The sequence below is a fragment of the Cervus elaphus genome, chromosome 24, assembly GCF_910594005.1.
Source record: "Cervus elaphus chromosome 24, mCerEla1.1, whole genome shotgun sequence".
Classification (NCBI taxonomy): domain Eukaryota; kingdom Metazoa; phylum Chordata; class Mammalia; order Artiodactyla; family Cervidae; genus Cervus; species Cervus elaphus.
Genome location: NC_057838.1, coordinates 13,505,074 through 13,530,429, shown reverse-complemented (window position 1 = coordinate 13,530,429; position 25,356 = coordinate 13,505,074). Strand labels below are relative to the sequence as shown.

At 38.7% G+C, this 25,356-nt stretch overlaps 1 protein-coding gene across 1 annotated transcript in view; it reads right to left on the bottom strand.

The window, feature by feature from the left end:
- The window catches only part of LANCL2 (LanC like 2), a 108,542-nt gene that overhangs the window by 25,444 nt on the left and 57,742 nt on the right, over window positions 1-25,356 (bottom strand). Inside the window, exons 3-6 of the mRNA XM_043885722.1 lie at window positions 11,559-11,766; window positions 10,552-10,699; window positions 9,056-9,202; window positions 5,960-6,142 (exon numbers count right to left, since the gene is read on the bottom strand). Of these exons, the coding sequence (XP_043741657.1) occupies window positions 5,960-6,142; window positions 9,056-9,202; window positions 10,552-10,699; window positions 11,559-11,766 (686 nt within the window). The remainder of the gene's footprint in view (window positions 1-5,959; window positions 6,143-9,055; window positions 9,203-10,551; window positions 10,700-11,558; window positions 11,767-25,356) is intronic.

Sequence of the window (25,356 nt, the reverse complement as noted above, 5' to 3'; positions counted from 1 at the left end):
GGAGGGAAAACCACTAGACCATTCAGGTATGACCTAAATCAAATCCCTCATGCTTATACAGTGGAAGTGAGAAATAGACTTAAGGGACTAGATCTGATAGACAGAGTGCCTGATGAACTATGGATGGAGGTTTGTGACATTGTGCAGGAGACAGGGAGCAAGATCATCCCCAAGAAAAAGAAATGCAAAAAAGCAAAATGGCTGTCTAAGGAGGCCTCACAAATAGCTGTAAAAAGAAGAGAAGCAAAAAGCAAAGGAGAAAAGGAAAGATACACCCATTTGAAATCAGAGTTCCAAAGTATGGCAAGGAGAGATAACAAAGCCTTCCTCAGTGATCAGTGCAAAGAAATAGAGGAAAACAACAGAATGGGAAAGACTGGAGATCTCTTCAAGAAAATTAGAGATACCAAGGGAACACATCACGCAAAGACGGGCTCAATAAAGGACAGAAATGGTAGGGACCTAACAGAAGCAGAAGATATTACAAAGAGGTGGCAAGAATATACAGAAGAACTGTACAAAAAAGATCTTCACGACCCAGATAATCACGATGGTGTGATCACTCACCTAGAGTCAGACATCCTGGAATGTGAAATCAAGTGGGCCTTAGGAAGCATCACTCTGAACAAAGCTAGCAGGGGTGATAGAATTCCAGTTGAGCTATTTCAAATCCTAAAAGATGATGCTGTGAAAGTGCTGTACTCAATATGCCAGCAAATTTGGAAAACTCAGCAGTGGCCACAGGACTGGAAAAGGTCAGTTTTCATTCCAATTCCAAAGAAAGGCAATGCCAAAGAATGCTCAAACTACCACACAATTGAACTCATCTCACATGCTGGTAATGTTCAAAATTCTCCAAGCCAGGCTTCAACAATACGTGAACTGTGAACTTCCAGATGTTAAGCTGGTTTTAGAAAAGGCAGAGGAACCAGAGATCAAACTGCCAACATCTGATGGATCATCAAAAAAGCAAGAGAGTTCCAGAAAAACATCTATTTCTACTTTATTGACTATTACAAAGCCTTCGACTGTGTGGATCACCACAAGCTGTGGAAAATTTTGAAAGAGATGGGAATACCAGACCACCTGACCTGCCTCTTGAGAAATCTGCATGCAGGTCAGTGAAAGGCTGTTGCTAAACCACAAAAAGACACTGGGATTCTCGGCTTCCGGAGGAGAAGAATTCAATCTGGGGCCAGAGACGAGGCTTATCACTCAGATCTTTGTGTAATAAAGTTTTATTAAAGTATAAAGGAGACAGAGAAAGCTTCTGACATAGGCATCAGAAAAGGGCAGAAAGAGTACCCCCTTGCTAGTGTTAGCAATGGAATTACATACTCTCCAATGAATCAAAAGAATGGCTGGAGGTTGTAAAGAGCACACCAGACCTACGCCCATAATTTACATTTTAAGATAACAGAACTAGCCAGAAGGTTAATCCATAGACTGTCCTCAGGCAGGATACATTATTGTTATATAATCCTAAGGAATGTAGAGGGAAAAAAAGTCTGTCCTTTCTTCCTCCTTGAGAATTCCAGACCCCTCTCTCCTTGGGGACCCCTAGACTTATCAACCTGCCTAGGAAATGACTCTCTCATCAGGAAGCAACATTTAGAACTGGACATGGACCAACAGACTGGCTCCAAATAGGAAAATGAGTACGTCAAAGCTGTATATTGTCACCCTGCTTATTTAACTTATATGCAGAGTACATCATGAGAAATGCTGGGCTGGATGAAGCACAAGATAGAATCAAGACTGCTGGGAGAAATATCAATAACTTCTGATATGCAGATGACACCACCCTTATGGCAGAAAGTGAAGAAAAATTGAAGAGCCTCTTGATGAAAGTGAAAGAGGAGAGTGAAAAAGTTGGCTTAAAGCTCAACATTCAGAAAACTAGGATCATGGCATCCAGTCCCATCACTTCATGGCAAATAGATGGAGAAACAGTGGCAGACTTAATTTTTTCGAGGGCTCCAAAATCACTGCAGATGGTGATTGCAGCCATGAAATTAAAAGACACTTACTCCTTGGAAGAAAAGTTATGACTAACCTAGACAGCATGTTAAAAAGCAGAGACATTACATTGCCAACAAAGGTCCATCTAGTCAAGGCTATGGTTTTACCAGTAGTCATGTATGGATGTGAGAGTTGGATTATAAAGAAAGCTGAGTGCCAAAGAATTGATGCTTTTGAACTGTGGTGTTGGAGAAGACTCTTGAGAGTCCCTTGGACTGCAAGGAGATCCAATCAGTCCATCCTAAAAGAAACCAGTCCTGAATATTCATTGGAAGGACTGATGTTGAAGCTGAAACTCCACTACTTTGACCACCTGATGAGAAGAACTGACTCATTACAAAAGACCCTGATGCTGGGAAAGATTGAAGGTGGGAGAAGAAGGGGATGACAGAGGATGAGATGGTTGGATGGCATCACCCACTCAATGGACATGAGTTTGAGTAAACTCCAGGAGTTGGTGATAGCCAGGGAAGCCTGGCGTGCTGCAGTCCACTGGGTCGCAGAGTCGGACACGACTGAGTGAGTGAACTGAACTGAAAAAAATGTGCAAACAGATACAACTACAGAGTCAACAGAGAAACTAAAATGGAATTCCAGAAAAAATCCAATTAATCTCTCCTACCTCCCTAAAAAGGAAGAAAGAAAAAACAAACAAGGAAAAAAAGTCCCAAGACATAGCCAATAGAAATCTATGGGAAAATGGCAGAGCTAAACCCAAGCATGTAAATATTGTTAAACCAAACTTCCAGATTAAAGGCTGCGATCGCTGAAACTGCATTGCTAGACAAGGCCCAACTACGAAGAGACACACTTTAAATATAAAGACATCAAAAACTATAAAACATTGTGGACATAAATGAAAGAAAATATAAACAGTGGAAACCATATTTGTGGATGGGAACACTCAAAATCGATATCAGATATACCAAAATGATCTATAAATTGACTGCAATCTCAGTCATAACCCCAATAGGCCTCGTTTGCAGAGGTTGACAAACTGATTTCTGAATTTTATATTTAAATGGAAAGGATCTGGGATATTTAAAACAATTTTGAAAAAGAAAAACAATGCTGAAGTCTTAAATCATCTGATTTCAAAGCTTAAAGCTAGCGTAATCCAAACAATATGGTATCATGGTGACAGATAAAGAGGCCAAAATAACAGAATAGAGAGCCCAGATATAAATCTATGCTTACTGGGTAATTTGATCTTTGAACTAGTGCCTCTACAGGTACCAAATCAATCAATTGGGGAAATAAGTCTTTGCAACAAACAATGTGGGAACAATCAAACACTCCCACAGTGAGAAAAAGAGCCTCAGTCCTTCATAAAGCATATAAAACTTAATTTGAGACAATTCTAAATATAAAATCTAAATCCATGGAAAATGTAGGAGAATACTGTCTGTATAACCTGGGAGTGAGTAAAATTTCTTAGACAAGATTCAGAAAGTAGTTGCCATTAAAAAAAAGAAAACAAAACACTGATAAGGTAGACTTCACCAGAATTTAAAACTGGATTCATTAAAAGATACCATATAGAATACTAAATTAGGCTGACTACAGACTGAGAGAAATTATTTCCAAAACATATCTGCAAAAGGACTTACAACCAGAACATAGGAAGAATTTTTATAACTCAGTAATAAAAAGACAAAAAATAAATAAAACAATGTGGGGCAAAGATATGAACAGACACTTAACAAAAATATACAGTTAACCCTTGAACAATATGGGGGCTGGGGTACTAGCCCCCACCTAGTTGAAAATCCTTATATAACTTTACAGTGGGCCCCATCTGTATGCCATTCTGTATCCTCATTCAACCCATCGTGGACCGCGTTGTACCACAGTACTGTATTTATTGAAAAAAATCCAAATATAAGTGGCCCCACAAAGCTCAAACCTGTGCTGCTAAAGGTTCAACTGTACAAACAACCCATGAGCACAAGCAAAATTGCTCGATATTATTAATCATCACAAAAACATAAATCAAAACCAGAATGAAATACCCACCAGAATAAAATGAAGACAACTTTCAACACCAAGAGTTGGCAGAGATGTGCAGCAACTGGAACTCTCTTACATTGCTGACTCAATGTAAAAATGGCACAGCCCTTTAAGAAAAGCTCTAGCAGCGTCTTATGAAACTAAACAAGTCACCTTCTGACCCAGCAATTCCACTCCTGGTTATCAGCCCCCAAATAAACGCAAACGTACGTCTACAAAAAGACCTGTACAAGAATGTTCACTATAGCTTATTCATAGTAGTAAAAAAACCAGAAACAACTGAACAACAAAGGGATAAACTAGTATGTCTATAATGATGCTTCGTATCAGAAAGGTACCAGAATCTTGAGGAAGAAGGAAAGAAAGTATAGTTTGAAAATAATCTCTCCAGGTGATTCTGACAAACACCACCTGGAAGAAACATAGTTCATGTTAGAAATAATCAACCAACAAATGAGATTTTAGAAAATAATTTATATGAAGACATTTTCTGATGAAAAGTCAAGGTCAAGAGTTGACTATCAAGATGCATTTCTAATAGTTCTACCGTGGAAATTACAGAGCAGGGTTGTGGGTACAGGAAGGGAAGGTATGGTTTTTTCACACATTTAGCCCCTAATCAAAGGATAACTTTGATATCACTTTGCTATGACTTACATGGTTTTCTTGGGCAATATATTTACTTTTTCAAATATAACTTTATTTGACCAATGCTAGTATTTGTTCATTAGTGGCTGAGTACGCACAAACTGCTAATGCCCTAAGGCCTAAATGTGTGGTTAGAAGGTGGAAGATTTTGTTACTATAACGTATAATTTACCATAAAGAACTGATCATAGAAAAGTGAAAGTGTTAGTTGCTCAGTCATGTCCAACTCTTTGCAACCCCATGGACTTGTAGTTCACTAGGCTCCTCTGTCCATGAGATTCTCTAAGCAAGAATACTGGAGTGGGAGAATCCTTTATCCAGAGGATCTTCTCAACCCAGTAATCAAAACCAGGTTTCCTGCACTGCAGGCAGATTCTTCGCCATCCAAGCTACCACGGAAACTCACTGATTGGAACTATTCATCAAAATAGCTTCCATCCATGAGGTCCACAAATGTCCACAAACGTAATTGTTAGGAAATCACTTTCAATTAACAAAATTCCTAATACATCATAGAAATAGTATTAAAAATCTTGACATTTTTCCAACACCATCTAAAATATTACATAATTTCAAATAATACATGTTTATACCAAGAAGAGTATACCCTATGTGAAATGTGAGTAGCAGCGATAGGAGGGGAAATCAAAATCAAACATCAACAAAGATGCATTAAAAAGAAAAGTAAAATTGCTTTTCAATTTTACATGATAATTTCAATTTACATGGTAATTCTAAGTCCAGGAGAGAAATAACAGTTTTATTAACACTGTGCACAGACAGGTCTACCACAGTTCATCAGTAAAGTCAAGGCACGGCCTGATCTCCAATAATACCCTGTATGTGTGAAATTTTGCATGCCATGTCCATCTTTTATAAATAATTTTATAATAATTTTAAATTCAGACTTAAAAGTTCCCAAATCATCATCATCATCCTGCAACAAAGGTGTATTCAAAGAAGGAAATGAAATGATGTGAAGTCAGACAAAAAGCACTGTGGCCATAATGCTACCTCCTACCTTACTGGTTATTCACACTTAGGTCATCTAGGTCTTCTTTTACGCATAAATATAATTCCGGTTAAGACACACATACACACTTACAGCTCTAACTATGGTGGGGATCAACAGTGAGGTAAGACTTTCGTTTACTAGTAGAAATACCAGCCCTAGAAGGTTTTCAGTTTGCAAGCGAATGCGGTTACCGAGACCAAACCTCAGGCGGCGGCGCACACCGCCTGTGCGCGCAGGGGGCCAAGCGCGCGGCGGGGCACTGACCTTGTGCGCCTGCATGAGCGTGTGGATGACGCCGGGGGCCCCGTGGCACCAGTGCACCAGGCGGTCCGTCTCGTTGCTCAGTGAGGACGGGTAATTCCCAGACCGGAACCTCTTGTGGCGCATATAGTCAATACTAGGCTTCACCATTTCTGTCAAGGTTTCCTGGTCCACTTTTGCTGCTGGCTTTTGAACAAATAAAAATTTTAATTAATTTTTCCGTAAGTTTTTTTTTTTTTTAAACCTATATTGTGATTAATATAGTTAAGCATCAATTGCCTAGAATACTGAGGAACATATAAAACTAGAATCAATTTACCTCTCTGGTTACTTAAGGCCTGGGCAGACCTTTGCATCAATACTTGCTGAGGCTGCAGATGAAGCTGAAGGCTGTCTGCTGGGGATTCCCTCTTGCTCAGGGGAGGCCTTCAACTGACTGGACGAAGCCCACCCACGTGCAGAGAACAGACTTCTTTACCAGAAGTCAACCTGTTTAAATGTAAACATCACCTACACACCCTCACAGAAATACCCAGAATAACGTCTGACTAGATGTCTGGGCACCACAGCCCAGTCAAGTTAACATATAAAATTACCCATCACAGACAGCTGGGGACTTTCATATACCTATATCTACAAATCTTTTATCTGAGCTGTTTCTGCAAAAGAGACTTCAACTCCCTATGTGAGGTGGTGAGGCTCTGACAGCTGGGCTGGCGGAAGGTGCTGGGGAGAGGTGGGCTGTGGCCACAGCGAGGTCTCCTTGCTGACCGTGGGAACGGTCACAGAGCCCCACCTTCAGTTCTGTGCTTCACTTCAAGTCTCATCTACACCTGGCTTTCTGGAGCTAAAAGAACTCGGCTTACTCTTTCAGCCTACTTCCTGTTATCTCTAGTCACCTTGCTGTGTAGGGTGATCCCTGCAGAGGCCCAGGTGGGCTCCACGGAGACTTTCAAAAGATGCCCTCCTGGGGCCCAGACTCACTCTCCACCTGCACATGTCCGGCGCTGCCTCTGAGGGCACCTTAAGTTCCTGAGTGCAGGGCTCCGTGGGACTACCGGCTTCTTCTAGCTGGCGTCCTCTTGCTCAGGCACCTGTGCAACCATCTGTCCTCTCAGTCGCCTCCTGTTCCTTTGGTCCTTCATCTGCTCTCAGTCTACATACTTGTCTAGTGGGGCTGCAGAAGTCTCCAAGTCTCATCAAAGAAGCTGGGCGTCTGTTTTCTGTTTTCCTTGATGTTTTGAGATGATTTTCAAGAACTGTTCTTCATTGTAAAGTGGAGCTCTGTTCAAGTGAGATTTTGAAAGTTTTTGTGTATGCTGTTCCGACAGCTGTTCTGATGAAACCACACCGGAGTCCCGGCGTGGTCAGGCCGCCACCACTGGGGAGAGACGTGCACGCCCAGCTTCAAGAGACCAGCTCTGGCACATCACTGCTTAGTGATCCGGAAGAGAACGCTGACATCAATGTCTAAACAGTGTCCTTTACAAAACACTGTCTCTATGTTCGTCACTTTAAAAGTAGGTGAGTTGAAAATTTTATGATTTGTGATTTTCTCAAGGAACCCCCTAATATCTAGCAAAATGAAACTAAACACCTAAAACTAAATTACTGGTGATTTTCTTATGATTATGTTCCCACTAAAGGTTTTACCACTTTTAAAAAAGAATCAAAGGCCACTGTTATAAACGTTTCTCTGAGAAAAAGAGAGAAAAACAGACAGTCTACCAACTGTCTAGAACAACATTGCCATTTTAAAATGAGACATGGAATTCTGGCTGCTTGGGAACATGTCTGAACTAAGACAAAATTCAGAAATTAGAATACATAGGTGTTTTACTTTCTACAACCAAGTATACTTAATCACCAGAAAAAGGAGTTCTAGTCCTGGGCAGATAGGAATTTCCCATTTTCCTTCAGTGAGTACCAGCATGACGCCAAAGGTAAAAATAAAAAAGGCATCTGTAAGTAAAAATTTTAAAGAGGAATATACGGGCTTTTAATTAAAAAGATCTAAATTCTAATCCATGTTCCTTGACATACTAGCTTTGTAATTTTGAATAAGTTTATAAAGTACTCTGTTATGGGTGTGGTAGAATTAAAAAAAGGCTTAACTGGGAAAAAAAGTGCAGCCAGACCTTGTTTTATTCGTCTTTGTTTTATTGTGCTGCACTTGTGTTTTTAAAAAACTGAAAGTCTGTGGCAACTCTGAATCAAGCAAGTCTATTGGCACCACTTTTTCCAACAGGATTTGCTCATTTTGTTTCTCGGCGAAACATTTTGGTAATTCTCACAATATTTCACACTTTTTCACTGTTATTATATTTGATATAGTGATATACAATCAGTGACCTGTGATATAACTACTGCAAAAAGATTACCAATCACTGAAGGTTCAGATGACAGTTTAGCATTTTTTAGCAATAAAGTATTTTAAAATTCAGGTATGTGCCTGTTTTCTAAGGACATAATAGTATTGCACACTTTAAACAGACTACATTATAATGTAAACATAACTTATACATTCACTGGAAAGCCAAAAAACGGATGACTTCCTTCACTGCGACATCTGCTTTACTGCAGCCGTGTGGAACTGGACCTTCGATGTTGCTGAGGTCTGCCCCAGAGGAGGGACTCACAGGCCATAAGGCTGGAAGCAGGCTGAAGCAGTATTTGGTGCGAGGTCTTTGACTATCAGTACGTGATTCAGCAGACATCAGGGGTGATTCAGAGACAAGATCATGACCATAATAACAAATGAGTTAAAAATTTGCAACACAACTGATAGCAAGTTGGGGTTATTTGAATATGAAAAAGCCTCTGCCCTAGTCTGCATTCTAGAAGCCTCTTCTGCTTCTTGAAGGTTTTCCCCAATTAAAAGAGCAGGGAAAAGTGGACAGAAATAAAGTGTGGGCCACAGCCACCTTATCCAGCATAAAACTGCACGCAGAATGCACTCTCTCTCAGGAAGCCCCTGCCTGAGGAGTCTTATTTCACTTCAGCCTGCTTGGTTTGTAGTAGAATTTCAGTTCCCATTCTTGATTCAACCTCGCATTTCATAATGTGGTTGCCGCACTGGTGTTACAGGCTATCACTCACCTGCATTAACATGTAGTAGATCCCGGCCATTCCATGGGCTGCTCCAACATACTGCTTCTTGTGCCACTGATACAACAGGGGACAGCGCTCCATCTTCTTCTCTTCCCTGGACAAAGCTTTGCCAGATTCAATGATGGCACTGACTACCTACACAGATGATGAGACAGAGAAAGTCTAGAAAACTTACATGTAGTCTGTTTTAGTCTAATTAACAATAACAGCATGTCTTTATATAATAGACTACTTAATCTGAAAATCTTTGTATACATAGACTACTTAATCTGAAAATCTTTAATACATAGATGACTTAATCTGAAATGATAAGCACCATTATCTTTATTCTATTAATCAATAAATACAGTCATGGAGAAATCAGAAGACAATCGCAGAATAGAAAAAGATATTAAGAAGTAGAACCAAGAGATCAAAAGGTCTTTGAATGGACAGTTTACTAGAACCTAGAAAAACCTCCTATAAAAACTATCCTGGACTACTTAGACTCAATATTTCCCCCCAAAAGGCAAGTACAGTTGGCCCTCCACATCTGCTGCGGGTTTCACACCGTGGATTCAACCAACCTCTGAAAAAAATATTAGGGAAGATATATTCCAGAAAGTTCCAAGAAGAAAAACTTGAATTGGCTGCATGGGGGCAACTGTTTGCATAGCATTTACATGGTGTTAGGTATGAAAAGTAATCTAGAGATGATTTAAAGTACATAGGAGGATATGCATAGCTTACATGCAAATACTACATCACTTTATTAAGAGACTTCAGCATCCTGGCATTTTGGTATCCAGAGGGGGTCCTGGAATCAATCCCCAGCAGGTACTAAGGGATAACTGTACATCCATCAATGCTGGAGGAACTGGCTTTATTTATGAAAGACTCCAGCAATGAGGTTTGCTGCAGGATTTTAGAATGACTATGTGGCAAAGTAGTATTTAACTGTTTCCTCATATCCTCTCTCCCCTCATACTTTTGCTAACAGGGCTCCAAGTTTTAGTGAGACATATAGCCTCAGAGATACAGACAGGGGGACACAGTCATCTGACGGAGTTCTAGAAGCAGGATGTGTGCACAAGTGAGGTGGGCAACTTCCAGTTCCTCCACGTCCTCACCACGCGCTGGACTGGGGATCTCAGCGCCCTGCAGGTAAGGGCGTGGCCCAAGGATAAGGCAGAACAAGAGGGAAGCTGGTCCCTAGCCATAGTCACCTTGATTGCCTATCAGTTCAGACACCTCACGAAAGAGAAATAAACATTCTTCTTTAAGCTACTGTGTGGTTTTAGTAAAAACAGCTGAATGAATACAAACTTAATTAAAAAAAAAAAATCCCCAGAAGAAAAAATAAAGGAGCTATTTATTAATTTTGTGAGAGGCCTTAGGAAATTACTCTTACCTAGAGGCAGAGTCCAGTCACTACTATAACTCTGCTAGCAGACAGGCTGCCTGATGGATAGGAGAGGACTCCCCAACCCACGGCCCCACAGTACCTCTTTGATAGCTGACTCACACACAGCGCCTGGACCTATCTCCGTGTTCACGTAGAGTAAGGCATACAGATAACCTGCCCGTCCATAAAGCAGCTCATCAGGAAGGTCTGAATCTCGACAGACGATGGTTCTCTGGAGTTGCAAAAGTCTACCCAACAAGAAAAATTCTGTTCACCCAGAGAATGTCTAAAATACCTCTTCCTAAAACTGCAAGTAACCCTATCACTTTAGGAGTTATCTGTTATTATTTTTCATTTAAAAGTGATTTTTAAAAACATCAAAAAAGAGGGAAAACAACAAAAACTTCCACTACAAAACCAAACAAAAACTTCTCTCTCAGATATAAAAATTAGTAATAACACATCTTGCTGTTCAAAAGTTCTACGTTTACTAATATATCTAAACTTTATAGGAATATATACATATAAGAGAAGATACTCAGTTTTGAAACCCAGAAATACAAGAAAGTGATTACAAATTTTAGTAAAAATCTTACTAAAATGTAGCCAATGCTTGAGAATTAGCTTGAGTCACCCCATCTTTAACAAACATTAACTGACCAGCACAAGCCAGACACTTCACTAGACCATGGCTAGTAGGAGACCATGGGTCTGATTCAAAAGAGAATACAAACCAATATATGTAAAAGCTTACATTCTCTATGTTTCATAACAACTGAACCTAAGAATAACTCAGTTATTATAGTGAATCTAAGGCATATAAGCTAATTTTCATGCACTGAAGGCAACCAAAAATTACTTAGGAAAAAACATGTTTACTCTCTTCCCTCAGATTAAGACAAACACATGCTTGGATAGAAAAGGAGCAAACAATCCCAGTATTGAGCCCAATCAGGCTCAAGATTAATTTTCAAACTTTTTTCTACTTGGAAAGAACTATTTGCAAGAGCAGGTGAATTAAAAGAGAAATTCATTTTCGTTTTTTGAGTTTCTTTCCACATCAATACTGAGAATTTGGAAAAAACATTTGCAGTAGTAAAAACTCACTTTGTGATGCATTCCTGGGACTCACAGTCACTTTTGAGTTTATGATACACAACAGCTCCGACGGCCAGGGGCCCAGCATCTCCACAGAGGAAAGTGACCCTTCGGCCACTCAGATTCCGAAGTGTTCTCTTTACGTAATCCAGGGATCGAAGCAAATAGGACTGGTCACATGTAACCCGGTATAACTGCAGGTACAGAAGGGCTATGCCTGGAATAGTCCCCCACCCCCACAAAAAAAGACAAGCATTACAGGACATTAATTCACTGGACATTAAATTCACAATTACATGAAACTCCTACACAAAGTCTACACTTTTGAAGGGGTAACATAAAAAAAAAAAAAAAATCACATGTTTCTTAAAAATGAGGGGAAAAAAAAACAGGGTAGAAAAAAATTTAGACAAGTTTAAATGTTGCCAATTGCTCTAACACAATGATTTAGTAACTCCTAGATAAGAGAAATGTAGGACTTCCCACTCATTCCCCTTCAATTTTTATTTCTCTCAAGGTTGTACTTATTTTCCTTTGCTAACTTGGGTCCCTTTCTTCTTACTTCTCATATAATAATGTCATCCTCCTATCTTATGTCAAATTACATGATTGCTTTTCTGAATTTTATACCCTCTTCTTTCCAATATCTATCACAATTTTTCCATTTTCTTTAGTGACCAACCAACAAGTTATCCAGCTCATCATTTATGGAAGAGCCACATGATGCGTTTAAGGTAGTGAATTCACAAGACATAGCTTATCACCTATCCAACTTTCCTATGTTAGATTAAAGAACAGATCTGGTTACTCAAGGGAACCAGAGAGGTGTCTTTTTCTGAAAATCTAAGAGGGATGAACTATAAGGCTTCTAAGGAAGCATGTTATTATTCCTGGGCTCAGGAAGTCAATGTGACAGCTAAATAATAAATCAATCTGTATAAATATACACCTAGTAAAATATACTCAGGAAAAGTATATTTAAAAATGATACGCTGGTCAAAGGCCAAAAAAAAAAAAATCTATTAATGTTTGAATTGAGTTTCACTAATATTCTGTTATCTGATATCCTACTTTCACTTTTTATTTTTCATTCTTCTTTTTAAACTTCTCAAAATAGGTAGCTTCTTTCTTCTTTAATTTTGCTATTCAAGGTATCCTACTTCCCTTTCAGATTAACTCTTAACACCCACATATATTTTTTGAGAAGTCCTTTTGTCATTATCCATTGTTTTTACAAGTCATTGTGTAAAACAGATACAAAAAGAGCACACTTATAAGCCCTAAAAAAGATCCTTCCATATGATTTGCATATGATTTCAAGTGAGTGTTTTCTGTATTCAAAAACTGAAATTATAAACATATAGAAAACAAGTTCAATACCAACAAATTTCAAATATAATAATCACTATAAAAGGTTCACCAGTACTTCCTTACTGACTCAGAAACCCCTAAAAATAGGATGATGATCTGGTCAATCTATGAACCTAAAAATCTAAGGTTATAGAAATTCAAAGCTTAAGTATTTTAACGTAAATGATGACAGGCAAAGTATGAAAAAAAGAAGTCATCATGATATTCTGTCCCTGAATACTTAAGTATGAAAATCTAAAATATACAAATCTTTTCTTAGAAGCCAAATTAACATTGTAACTATCAAAATTAATAACTAGTAAGATTGAGCTGCATTTATTTTTTCTTTTCTTTTTAGTAAATCTTTATATCAGTTTTGGCACCAGTATTAACCTTGCTTCATAAAACAATGAGAAGTATTCCTTATTTTCCTGTTCTCTGAAACAGTGTAAGATAGCACTGAGATTCCCTGTTCTTTAAAAAACAAAAACACTGACTCTTTTATTTATTTATTTTACTTTACAACATTGTATTGGTTTTGCCGTACATTGACTTGAACCCGCCATGGGTCTCTTTTACTGTTCATTGTTCATTTCCTCCAGTTTTACTGAGGTACAACTGACGAAAGATGTCCTTTCATTATAGGGGACTGGAATGTAAAAGTAGGAAGTCAAGAAACACCTGGAGAAACAGGCAAGTTTGGCCTTGGAGAAAAGAATGAAGCAGGGCAAAGGCGAATAGAGTTTTGCTAAGAGAACGCACTGGTCATAGCAAACACCCTCTTCCAACTACATGAGAGAAGGTTCTACACATGGACATCACCAGATGGCCAATACCGAAATCAGATTGATTATATTCTTTACAGCCAAAGATGGAGAAGCTCTATACAGTCAGCAAAAACAAGGCTGGAAGCTGACTGTGGCTCAGATCATGAACTCCTTATTGCCAAATTCAGACTTAAATTGAAGAAAGGAGGGAAAACCACTAGACCATTCAGGTATGACCTAAATCAAATCCCTTATGACTATACAGTGGAAGTGAGAAATAGATTTATGGGACTAGATCTGATAGACAGAGTACCAGACGAACTATGGACAGAGGTTTGTGACATTGTGCAGGAGACGGGGAGCAAGACCATCCCCAAGAAAAAGAAATGCAAAAAAGCAAAATGGCTGTCTAAGGAGGCCTCACAAATAGCTGTAAAAAGAAGAGAAGCAAAAAGCAAAGGAGAAAGGAAAGATATACCCATCTAAAAGCCGAGTTCCAAAGAATAGCAAGGAGAGATAGAAAGCCTTCCTCAGTGATCAGTGCAAAGAAATAGAGGAAAACAACAGAATGGGAAAGACTGGAGATCTCGTAAAGAAAATTATACCAAGGGAACATTTCATGCAAAGATGGGCTCAATAAAGGACAGAAATGGTATGGACCTAACAGAAGCAGAAGATATTTAGAAGAGGTGGCAAGAATACACAGAAGAACTGTACAAAAAAGATCTTCACGACCTAGATAACCACGATGGTGTGATCACTCACCTAGAGCCAGACTTCCTGGAATGTGAAGTTAAGTGTGCTTTAGGAAGCATCGATATGAATAAAGCTAGTGGAGATGATGGAATTCCAATTGAGCTATTTCAAATCCTAAAAGATGATGCTGTGAAAGTGCTGTACTCAATATGCCAGCAAATTTGGAAAACTCAGTAGTGGCCACGGGACTGGAAAAGGTCAGTTTTCATTCCAATCCCAAAGAAAGGTAATGCCAAAGAATGCTCAAACTACCACACAACTGCACTCATCTCACACACTAGTAAAGAAATGCTCAAAATTCTCCAAGCCAGGCTTCAGCAATATGTGAACCGTGAACTTCCAGATGTTAAGCTGGTTTTAGAAAAGGCAGAGGAACCAGAGATCAAATTGCCAACATCCATTGGATCATTGAAAAAGCAAGAGAGTTCCAGAAAAACATCTATTTCTGCTTTATTGACTATGCCAAAGCCTTTGGCTGTGTGGATCACAATAAACTGTAGAAAATTCTGAAAGAGATGGGAATACCAGACCACCTGACCTGCCTCTTGAGACACCTGTATGCAGGTCAGGAAGCAACAGTTAGAACTGGACATGGAACAACAGACTGGTTCCAAATAGGAAATGGAGTACGCCAAGACTGTATACTGTCACCTTGCTTATTTAATTTATATGCAGAGTACATCATGAGAAATGCTGGGCTGGAGGAAGCACAAGGTGGAATCAAGATTGCCAGGAAAAATATCAATAACCTCAGATATGCAGACGACACCACCCTTATGGCAGAAAGTGAAGAAGAACTAAAGAACCTCCTGATAAAAGGTAAAGAGAAGAGCGAAAAAGTTGGCTTAAAGCTCAACATTCAGAAAACTAGGATCATGGCATCTGGTCCCATCACTTCATGACAAATAGACGGGGTAACAGTGGCTGACTTTATTTTTTGGGGCTCCAAAATCACTGCAGATGGTGATTGCAGCCATGAAATTAAGACGATTACTCCTTGGAAAGAAAGTTGTGACCAACCTACACAGCATATTGAAAAGCAGAGACATTACTTTGCCAACAAAGGTCTGTCTAGTCAAGGGTATGGTTTTTACAGTAGTCATGTATGGATGTGAGAGTTGGATTATAAAGAAAGCTGAGCGCCGAGGAATTGATGCTTTTGAACCGTGGTGTTGGAGAAGACTCTTGAGAGTCCCTTGGACTGCAAGGAGATCCAACCAGTCCATCCTAAAGGAAATCAGTTCTGCATATTCATTGGAAGGACTGATGTTGAAGCTGAAACTCCACTACTTTGGCCACCTGATGCAAAGAGCTGACTCATTTGAAAAGACCCTGATGCTCGGAAAGATTGAGGGCAGGAGGAGAAGGGGACAACAGAGGATGAGACGGTTGGATGGCATCACCGACTCAATGGACATGAGTTTGGGTAAACTCCGGGAGTTGGTGATGGACAGGGAGGCCTGGCAAGCTGTGGTTCATGGGGTCCCAAAGAGTCAGACACAACTGAGTGACTGAACTGAACTGATAAATAAATCTGTATACATAAAACTGCCTACATTAAAGTGTACAAAAGGATGATCTGACATTGTGGAAATATTACCACGATCAGGTTAACTTATCCATTACCCCCACACAGTTATCATTTGAGGTATGGTGAATGTATGTGTGTGCATGAGAATGCTTAAAATCTACTCTCTTGGAAAATCATAAGTATACAAAACAGTATGTGAACTGTAGTCCCATGCCGTACATTAGACCGATAGAGCTGGTATATCTAATAACTGCAAGCTTGTACCGTTTGACCACGATTTCCTCATTTCCCCTACCACACAGCCTCTAGTAGTACATCTTTCTCTTCTGTTTCCATGAGTCTGACATTCTGTTTGTTTTAGAATTTATATATATATATGAGAGATCATATAGTTTGTGTCCCTCTCTGTCAGGATTTTCACTTAGCATAATGTCCCCTAGGACCATCCATATTGTCACAAAGGACAGGATTTCATTTTTTCTCATGGCTGAACACTGCATTCATATACAATGTAACATTCCATTAGATACAGTTAGATAGAAAGATATACAGGTAGATAGATCACAACTTCTTTATCCATTCAAGGATGGAAGGGTATTAAGGTTGTTCTGATATCTTGGCTATTGTTAACAATGCTGCTATGAACATGGTGGTGCAGACATCTCTTCGAGATACAGACTTCCCCAGAAGCGAGACTGCTGAATCATATGATTCTATTTTTATTTTTGAGGAACCTCCATACTGTTTTCCACAGTGGCTGTGAGAATTTACATTCCCAACAAGTACGACAGTCTCCTTTTCCACAAATCCTCACCAACACTCTCTCTAGTCTTTTTAATAAAACCCTTCCTAACAGGTGTAAGGTAGTATCTGTGGTTTTGATTTTCATTTCACTGATAATTAGTGATGCTGAACACTTTTTCATATATGTGCCAGCAATATATATGTCTTCTTTGGAAAATAAATGTCCACTCAGGTCCTTTGCCCATGTTTTAACTATTTACTTTTTGCTATTGAGTTTTATAAAAATTCCCAATATACTTTGGAGACCAACCTCTTAGCAGATATGTGGTTTCCAAATGTTTTTTCATGCTGTTTCCCTGTGCAGGGGCTTCCCAGGTGACAGTAGGGGAAAAGAACCCACCTGCCCGTGCAGGAGACCTAAGAGACACAGGTTCGATCCCTGTTCAGGATGATCCCCTGGAGGAGAGCACGGCAATCCGGTCCACTTGCCTGGGGAATGCCATGGACAGAGGAGCCTGGCGGGCCACAGTTCGCAGAGTCTGACACGCCTGAAGCAACTTAACATGCAGTTTGTTTGCTCTTGCTGCCCGTGCTGTTGGTGTCATATCCAAAGAAATCACTGCTAAGACCCATGTCAAGAAGCTTTTCCTTTGTTTTCTTCTAGGAGTTTGATGGTTTCAGGCCTTACATATTTAAGCCTGTAATCCACTTTGAGTTAATTTTTGAGAGCAGTGTAAGACAGGGATCCAGTTTGACTCTTTTGCAATTTTCACCATTTATTAAGGTATTTTCCCCACTGTGTGTTCTGGGTGCCCATTTATGCATGTGTTTATTCCTGGGCTCTGTATTCTGTTCCACTGGTCTCTCTGCCTGTTTTTATGTCAGTAACATACTGTTCTGATTACCATACCACTGCAATATATTTTAAAATCAGAAAGTATGATGCCACCAGCTTAGCTTTTCTTTCTCAAGATTGCTTTGACTATTCTGGGTCTTTTGTTGTTTCATATAAATTTTAGAATTGATTTTCAATTTCTCTGAAAAATGCCATTAGAATTTTGATAAAGACTGTTATAAATCTATACATCACTTTGGGTAGTGTGGGTATCTTAACAACATTAATGCTTCCAACCCATGAACAGAGAATATTTTTGCATTTATTTTTTTCATCAATGTCTTGTAATTTTCAGTGTACAAGGTTTTTTATCTCTTTACTTAAATTCCTAAGGATTTTTCTTCAATGTTACTGTAAATACAATTGTTTTCTCAGTTTCTTTCTCCAACAGTTTTCTTAATATATAGAAACAACTGATATTTGTATATTGATTTTGTATCCTGCAACTTTACTGAATTAACTAATCGGTTCTAACAATTTTTTGATGGATCTTCAGGGTTTTTAACATATAAGATCATGTCATCTGTGAGCAGAAGCAAGTTTACTTCTGATTTGGATGACTTTTGTTTATTTATTTTTGGGTGGGCCTAACTGCTCCAGCTAGAATTTTCAGTACTAGGTTAAACAGAATTGACATGATTGAATATCCTTATCTTGTTCTTATCTTAGAGAAAATGCTGAGTATTGTTAGCTGAGTGTAAGTATTATCCATTATGATCATAGCTGTGGACTTATTATATATTACTTTCATTACTAAATATGTTGAGGTACATTCTTTACCAAATTTGTTGAATTTTTATGATGAAAGTACACTGAACGTTAGCAAATGCTTTTTTCTGCATCTACTGAGATGATCATGATTTTTATCCTTCATTCTTTTAATGTTGTGTCCTATTTATTGCCTTGTGTGTGTGTGTTGAAACATCCCAGCATACCTGGGATAAATCTCATTGATGATGTATACTCTTTTAATGTGCTCTTGAATTGCATTTTCTGGTATTTTGTTGAGGATTTTTGTATCTATGTTTATCAGAGATATTGACCTTTAGCTTTCTTCTTTACTTCAGTTTTTTTTGGAACAGTTTGAGAGGGCCTGACATTAATTCTTCAAATGTCTGACAGAATTCATCATTAAAGTCATCAGGTCCTAGGCTTTCATTGGGAGGTTTATGACTATAGATTCTATTTTCTTACTCATTACTGGTCTGTTTAGGATTCCTATTTCTTCATAATCCGGCCTTGGCAGGTTGTAAGTTTCTAAGAACTGATTCATCCCTTCTGGGTTATCCAATTTGTTGGCTTATAATTGTTCATAGTAATGTTTTATGATCCTTTGCATTTTTGTGGTACCAAGTCTTTTATTTCAGATTTTATTTGGATCTTCGCTCGTTTTCTTAGCTAGGCTTGGTAAACTGCCTATTATGTTTACATACTCAAAAAATCAACTTTTAGTTTCACTGATCTTTTCGATTGCTTTCTGGTTTCTATTTCATTTATATTTCTGCTCTGATCTTTCTTATATCTTTTCTCCTATCTTCGGGTTTAGTTTGTTCTTGTTTTTCTAGTTCCTTGAGATGTAAAGTTATGTTTTTTATTTAAGACCTTTCATTTCTCTTAACGTAGCTGTTTAGTGCAAGCTCTTAGAACTGCTTCTGTTGCATGCATCCTGTTAAGTTTCAACATGTTGTGCTCCCATTTTAATTTGTTTCAAGATATTTTTTTATTATTCTTTGATCCATTGGTTGCTCAGGAGCTTTCTGTTTAATACCTTGATAGTCATGAACTTTCCAGTTTTCCCACTATTACTGATTTCCAGTTTCGTACCACTGTGGCTGGAAAAGATACTTGATATAATTTCTATCTTCTTAAACTTCTTGAGACTTGCTTTGAGTGTAACACATGATCATCCTGAGGAATGTTCTACATGCACTTGAGAAGAATGTGTTCTGCTGCTAATGAACACAATGTATATGTCTGTTAGATCCATTTGGTCTAAAGTGTGGCTCAATTCTAATGTTTCCCATTGATAATCTGTATCATTTGTCCAGTGTTGGAAGAGGGGATCTTGAAGTCCCCTATTATTGCTTCACTGTTGTATATTTTCCTCTTTAGAATTGTTAGCACTCGCATTTTTAAGTACTCTGATGTTGCCTGCATAATACATAATTACAACTGTTATATTCTCTTGATGAACTGACTCCTTTATCATTATATAATGACCATCTTCGTTTCTTGTTAAAGTTTTTGGAGTTAAAGTCTATTTGTTCTCAGATAAGTATACTTGCTCTGGCTCTATTTTCATTTCCAGTTGCATGGAATATAATTTCCCAGCCTCCACTTTCAGCCTATGTCCATAAAACTGACATGAGTCTCTTGTAAGCAGCATATTGTGTGTCTTTTTAAAATCTTCCAAACAGTTCTTTAATGACAGTGTAATTTTTAATTTCAAAATCAGACAAAAAGCATAAACAATGAAAACAGGATACCAGACTTGTGGGCTTAAATGCAAAAATCCTAAGTGAAATCTAGTGATCTATTTTAGGAGAATAACACATCATGACCAAGCAGGTTTGTTCTAAGCATTCAAGGATGATTAAATATTATCCAGTGTAATATTCTACCTTAACCTTACCTATAGCCCATGAACTTCAAATACTGTATTTTATTATCATTCAGTTAAAAATAATTTTGAGTTTTGATTTTTCCTTTCGCATTATTTGAAACTATGTTAACTTCCAAACATTTGAGACTTTTCACGTTTAACTTTATAGTAGTAAAAATAATACAAATAAAAAGTCTGTGAGAATTCAGACTTTTGAATTTTATTGTTTTTTTTTTTAATTATTTAATTGGAGGATAGTTACCGGATATTGGTTTTTTCTTAATTCATTCAACCACTCTGTCTTTGACTTTAGAATTTAATCCATTTATATTTAAAGTACTTAGTGATGATATGTAAGCATGTACTAATGCCATCTTATTTCTCTGGCTGCTCCATAGTTCCTTTCCTGCTCTCCAGCTGTCTTCCCTTGTGATTTGATGACTGTCCCTATTGGAATACTTAAATTCCTTTTTAAAAACAATTTTTGTGTATCTACTATAGGTTTTTGCTTTGTGTTACTATAATATTTACATTAAACATAACACTCTATTTTAAGTTGATACAAAAACTCTCCTCTCTCCCATTTTATGTTTCTGATATCATGAATTCCTATACATATTTTATGTTATGTAGCTATAGTTAATTTTACTATTTCTGTTAAAACCTTTGTAGTATTAATACAATTCAGTACTACATGACCACATTACATTACTGTAGTATTTGGATTTGACTACACACTTGCTTATAACAGTGTGTTTTAGATTTTCATGTTACTAATTAGCATCCTTTTGTTTTAGTTTGAAGAACTAATTTCAGTATTTCCTGTAAAGCAGGTCAGTTATGATGAACTCCCTCAGATTTTGTTTGTTTATGAAAGTCTTTATTTCTCCTTCATTTCTGATGCGCAGACTGCCAAGTTAAGTATTTTTGTTTGGATTTTCTTTTTTTCTCTAAGTACTTTGAATACACCAATCCATTCTCTTCTTGCCTGCAAGGTTTCTACCGAGAAATCTTCTGATAGCTTTACTGGGGGTTACTTTGCACTCATTTCACATGCTAGTAAAGTAATGCTCAAAATTCTTCAAGCCAGGCTTCAGCAATACATGAACCGTGAACTTCCAGATGTTCAAGCTGCTTTTAGAAAAGGCAGAGGAACCAGAGATCAAATTGCCAACATCTGCTGGATTGCCGAAAAAGCAAAAGAGTTCCAGAAAAACATCTATTTCTGCTTTATTGACTATGCCAAAGCCTTTGGCTGTGTGGATCACAATAAACTGTGGAAAATTCTGAAAGAGATGGGAATACCAGACCACCTGACCTGCCTCTTGAGAAACCTGTATGCAGGTCAGGAAGCAACAGTTAGAACTGGACATGGAAAAACAGACTGGTTCCAAATAGGAAAAGTAGTATGTCAAGGCTGTATACTGTCACCCTGCTTATTTAACTTATATGCAGAGTACATCATGAGAAATGCTGGGCTGGAGGAAGCACAAGCTGGAATCAAGACTGCCAGGGAAATATCAATAACCTCAGATATGCAGATGTCACCACCCTTATGGCAGAAAGTGAAGAAGAACTAAAGAGCCTCTTGATGAAAGTGAAGGAGGAGAGTGAAAAAGTTGGCTTACAGTTCAACATTCAGAAAACTAGGATCATGGCATCCGGTCCCATCACTTCATGGCAAATAGATGGGGAAACAGTGACTGACTTTATTTTTCTGGGCTACAAAATCACTGCAGATGGTTATTGTAGCCATGAAATTAAAAGATACTTGCTCCTTGGAAGGAAAGTCATGACCAACCTAGACAGGATATTAAAAAGCAGAGACATTACTTTGCCAACAAAGGTCTGTCTAGTCAAGGCTATGGTTTTTCCAGTAGTCATGTATGGAGGTGAGAGTTGGACTATAAAGAAAGCTGAATGCTGAAGAATTGATGCTTTTGAACTGTGGTGTTGGAGAAGACTCTTGAGAGTCCCTTGGACTGCAAGGAGATCCAACAAGTCCATCTTAAAGGAGATCAGTCCTGGGTGTTCATTTGAGGGACTGATGTTGAAGCTGAAACTCCAATACTTTGGCCACCTGATGCAGAGAGTTGACCCATTTGAAAAGACCCTGATGCTGGGAGGGATTGGGGGCAGGAGGAGAAGGGGATGACAGAGGATGAGATGGTTGGATGGCATCACCGACTCCATGGACATGAGTCTGAGTAAACTCCAGGAGTTGGTGATGGACAGGGAGGCCTAGCGTGCTGCGGTTCATGGGGTGGCAAAGAGTCGGACACGACTGAGCGACTGAACTGAACTTGCATGTAAGTAGTTTTTTGTTTCCTGCTTCAGAAATTGTCTTTGATTTTAGACAGTTTTATTACAATGTGTCTCAGTAACATCTTCCTTGAGTTGAATCTCTTTGGGAAAGTACAGACATCTTGAACTCAATTCCCATCTCTCTTTCCAGGTTTTGAAAATTATCAGCCATTATTTCTTTAAATAAGCTTTTGCTTTCCCCTGTGCCCTTTTTCCTTCTGTGACTCCTATAATGCATTAATTGTTTTCTTGATGACATCCCTTAATTCATGTAGGCTTTCTTTACTTTTATTCATTCTTTTTAGTTTTTTCTCCTCTGACTGGTTAATTACAAATGACCTGCTTCCAAGCTCATAGGCTATTTTTTTCTTGTTGATTCCTTCTGCTGCGGCTGCTTTCTGCTGCAGTTGTCATGTCATTTGTTTGTATTCTTCAGCTCCAGGCTTCCTTTCTGGTTCTATTATGTATGGTTTTCCTGTTCTGTTTTGTATCGTTTTATGTATCGTTTCCCTGATTTCATTAAAATGTGTTTCTCCATTTTCTTGTAGTTCATGAGCTTCTCAAAAAACACTTATTTGAATAATTCTTTATCAGACAAACCATAAATCTCCATTTCTTTAGGGGTGGTTACTGGACAGTTATTTTATTATAAAATTCTGAAGTATAAGTGGTATTATGTTTCCTTGATTTTTCATGTTTCTTGAAGTCGTGTGTTGCTGTCTCAGCATCTGAAGATGCAGTCACCTCCTTCAGTCTTTATTGACAGCCTTCAGGAATGAAATGCCTTCTGTCAGACTTACGAGGGATTCTCAGGCTTTCTCAGAACGTCTCTATGGATATGCCTGCTCCACACTGTTTGTTCCCTGTTAGGGGAGAATTCTTAAGACTGTATGCCTCTCCTGATTCCATAAAGTCAGGTGAATGTTGAGTCTCCTGTTTGCTTTTCCTAGGGTAGTTGAGGGCTGCTCAAGTGTGTATGCTTTCTCCCAGTCCTGCTGGGTTGAGCCAACTTTCTGCCCATGCTGAGTAACTGCCCACAAAGGTTGCACACACTGCCGTCAGGGGCACACCTAAGGTGGGTCAGTGTGTGGGTGTGGGATGCAGAATGTTGGAGGTAACCATGGGCCAGTTTGGGGGGATGCACAGGTGGTGCCCCCAGTGACTCACGGGCAGGCCTCCTGATGGAGTCTGCACAGTGGTTATGGACTTGTGTCCCCTGCTGAATTGTGAGCCCTGGCTGCTATGCTCTCCTTGCCCCTCAGTTATGTAGATCACCTCTGTATTCTGAAAGGGGTGAGAGAGAAGTCGGTGTCCTCAGCAGTTCACAAAGAGCTGGGGAAGCTGGGCACTCACTCATATGTTCTCACTTTCCTCTGCAGGAGAAATCACAGGCCAAGCATCTCTCTCTTGGCCCTGAGCTGTTGACGATAGGGTGACAGGTGATGTGGGAATCTTCCTCTTACCCCTTTCAATGTGTCCAATCTCAGTTCCATATGTTTTTTTTTCTTTGCTTCAGTGGTATCACGTAACTCCTCCACTGGACTCTTGGGTCCCAGAAGGGTACTCTCATTTGTGTGCAATTATCAAAATCAGTCTTCTTTGGGTGGGAGAGGGAAACAGTACAGAACTCCTGTTACAGCATTCTTATGTCATTCTCCTTGGGATTTCCTGTCCTTTAACAAAAGTTTGGTAAAATTTCCCAGTGAAATTTTTGGGCAGGTAGTTGATAACATTCTCAAATTTTTATTTGGAATTTTATCTATTTACATGTTGTATCTCTTCCAGTGTCAGATTTGGTAGATTATGTATTCAGAGAATTATCCATTTCAGTTATATTGTGAAATAAATTTATGTAGTGAAAAGTAGTCATGTATTCCCAAAATTTCCTGTTTTAAGGTTTCTCAATTTTATTGATGTTTGTATGCCTGGTTCTCCTATCTGCAAAATTCTGTTCCTAATCAATGTTACTCTATGCTTATGTCCATGTTTCCTTGAATCGTATCGTGGCTAAGCTTCTAATGCTGGAGTCAGCAAATTGTTTTTCCCATAAAAACCTAGATAGGTTTCTTAGGAATATAAATAAAAGCCCTTCTTGGTACCAGGCCTGTGAAAAAACAGACTTTTCCCCAGAGTTGGCCTATGAGCCACTGTTCGTAAGCTACTACACTAGCAGAGTCCTCTGCAATGCTCTAAATAAAAATATTTTCTAGGTTCTTCTTATACCTTTTGTTATATTTTATACGTCTGGAGGGTGGTAACCTAGCTGGATTTAAAATCTTATCTCCTTGAAAGTCTTGCAGGGTGCTGGTGAACTTCTGAATGTGGCCACTTAAGAGGTTTAACACCAAGGTGATTTCCTGCCTGTTGATACTTCTCTCATACACCTCCTCCTCAACTACGGACATCCCACACCACAGTAGTCCCTGCGTCACAACTTTTCACCAAAAGCCCACAGTTTATACTGCATCCGCTCTTGGTGTTATATACTCTATGGGCTGGGACAAGTGTGTAACAAGATGTATCCACCACTGTGGAAGATCCAGAGCAGTTTCACTGTTCTAAATATCCTCTGTGCTCTGCCTGTTCATCTGTCCTCTACTTCTAAATTCACTGAGACCAGTAACCACTTCTACTGTCCTCATAGTTACATATTTTCCAGAATACCATATAATTGAAATCATATAGTACGTAGCCTTTTCGGAATGTCTTCTAGAAAAACTAGAAAGTTTTAAGTTTCTTCCATGTCTCTTTTTGGCACACCTCCTTTTAATGCTGAATAATACTTCATTGTTTAGATGCACCATTTATTTATCGACTTACTCACTGAAAGACATCGTGGCTACTTCAAACTTGTGGCA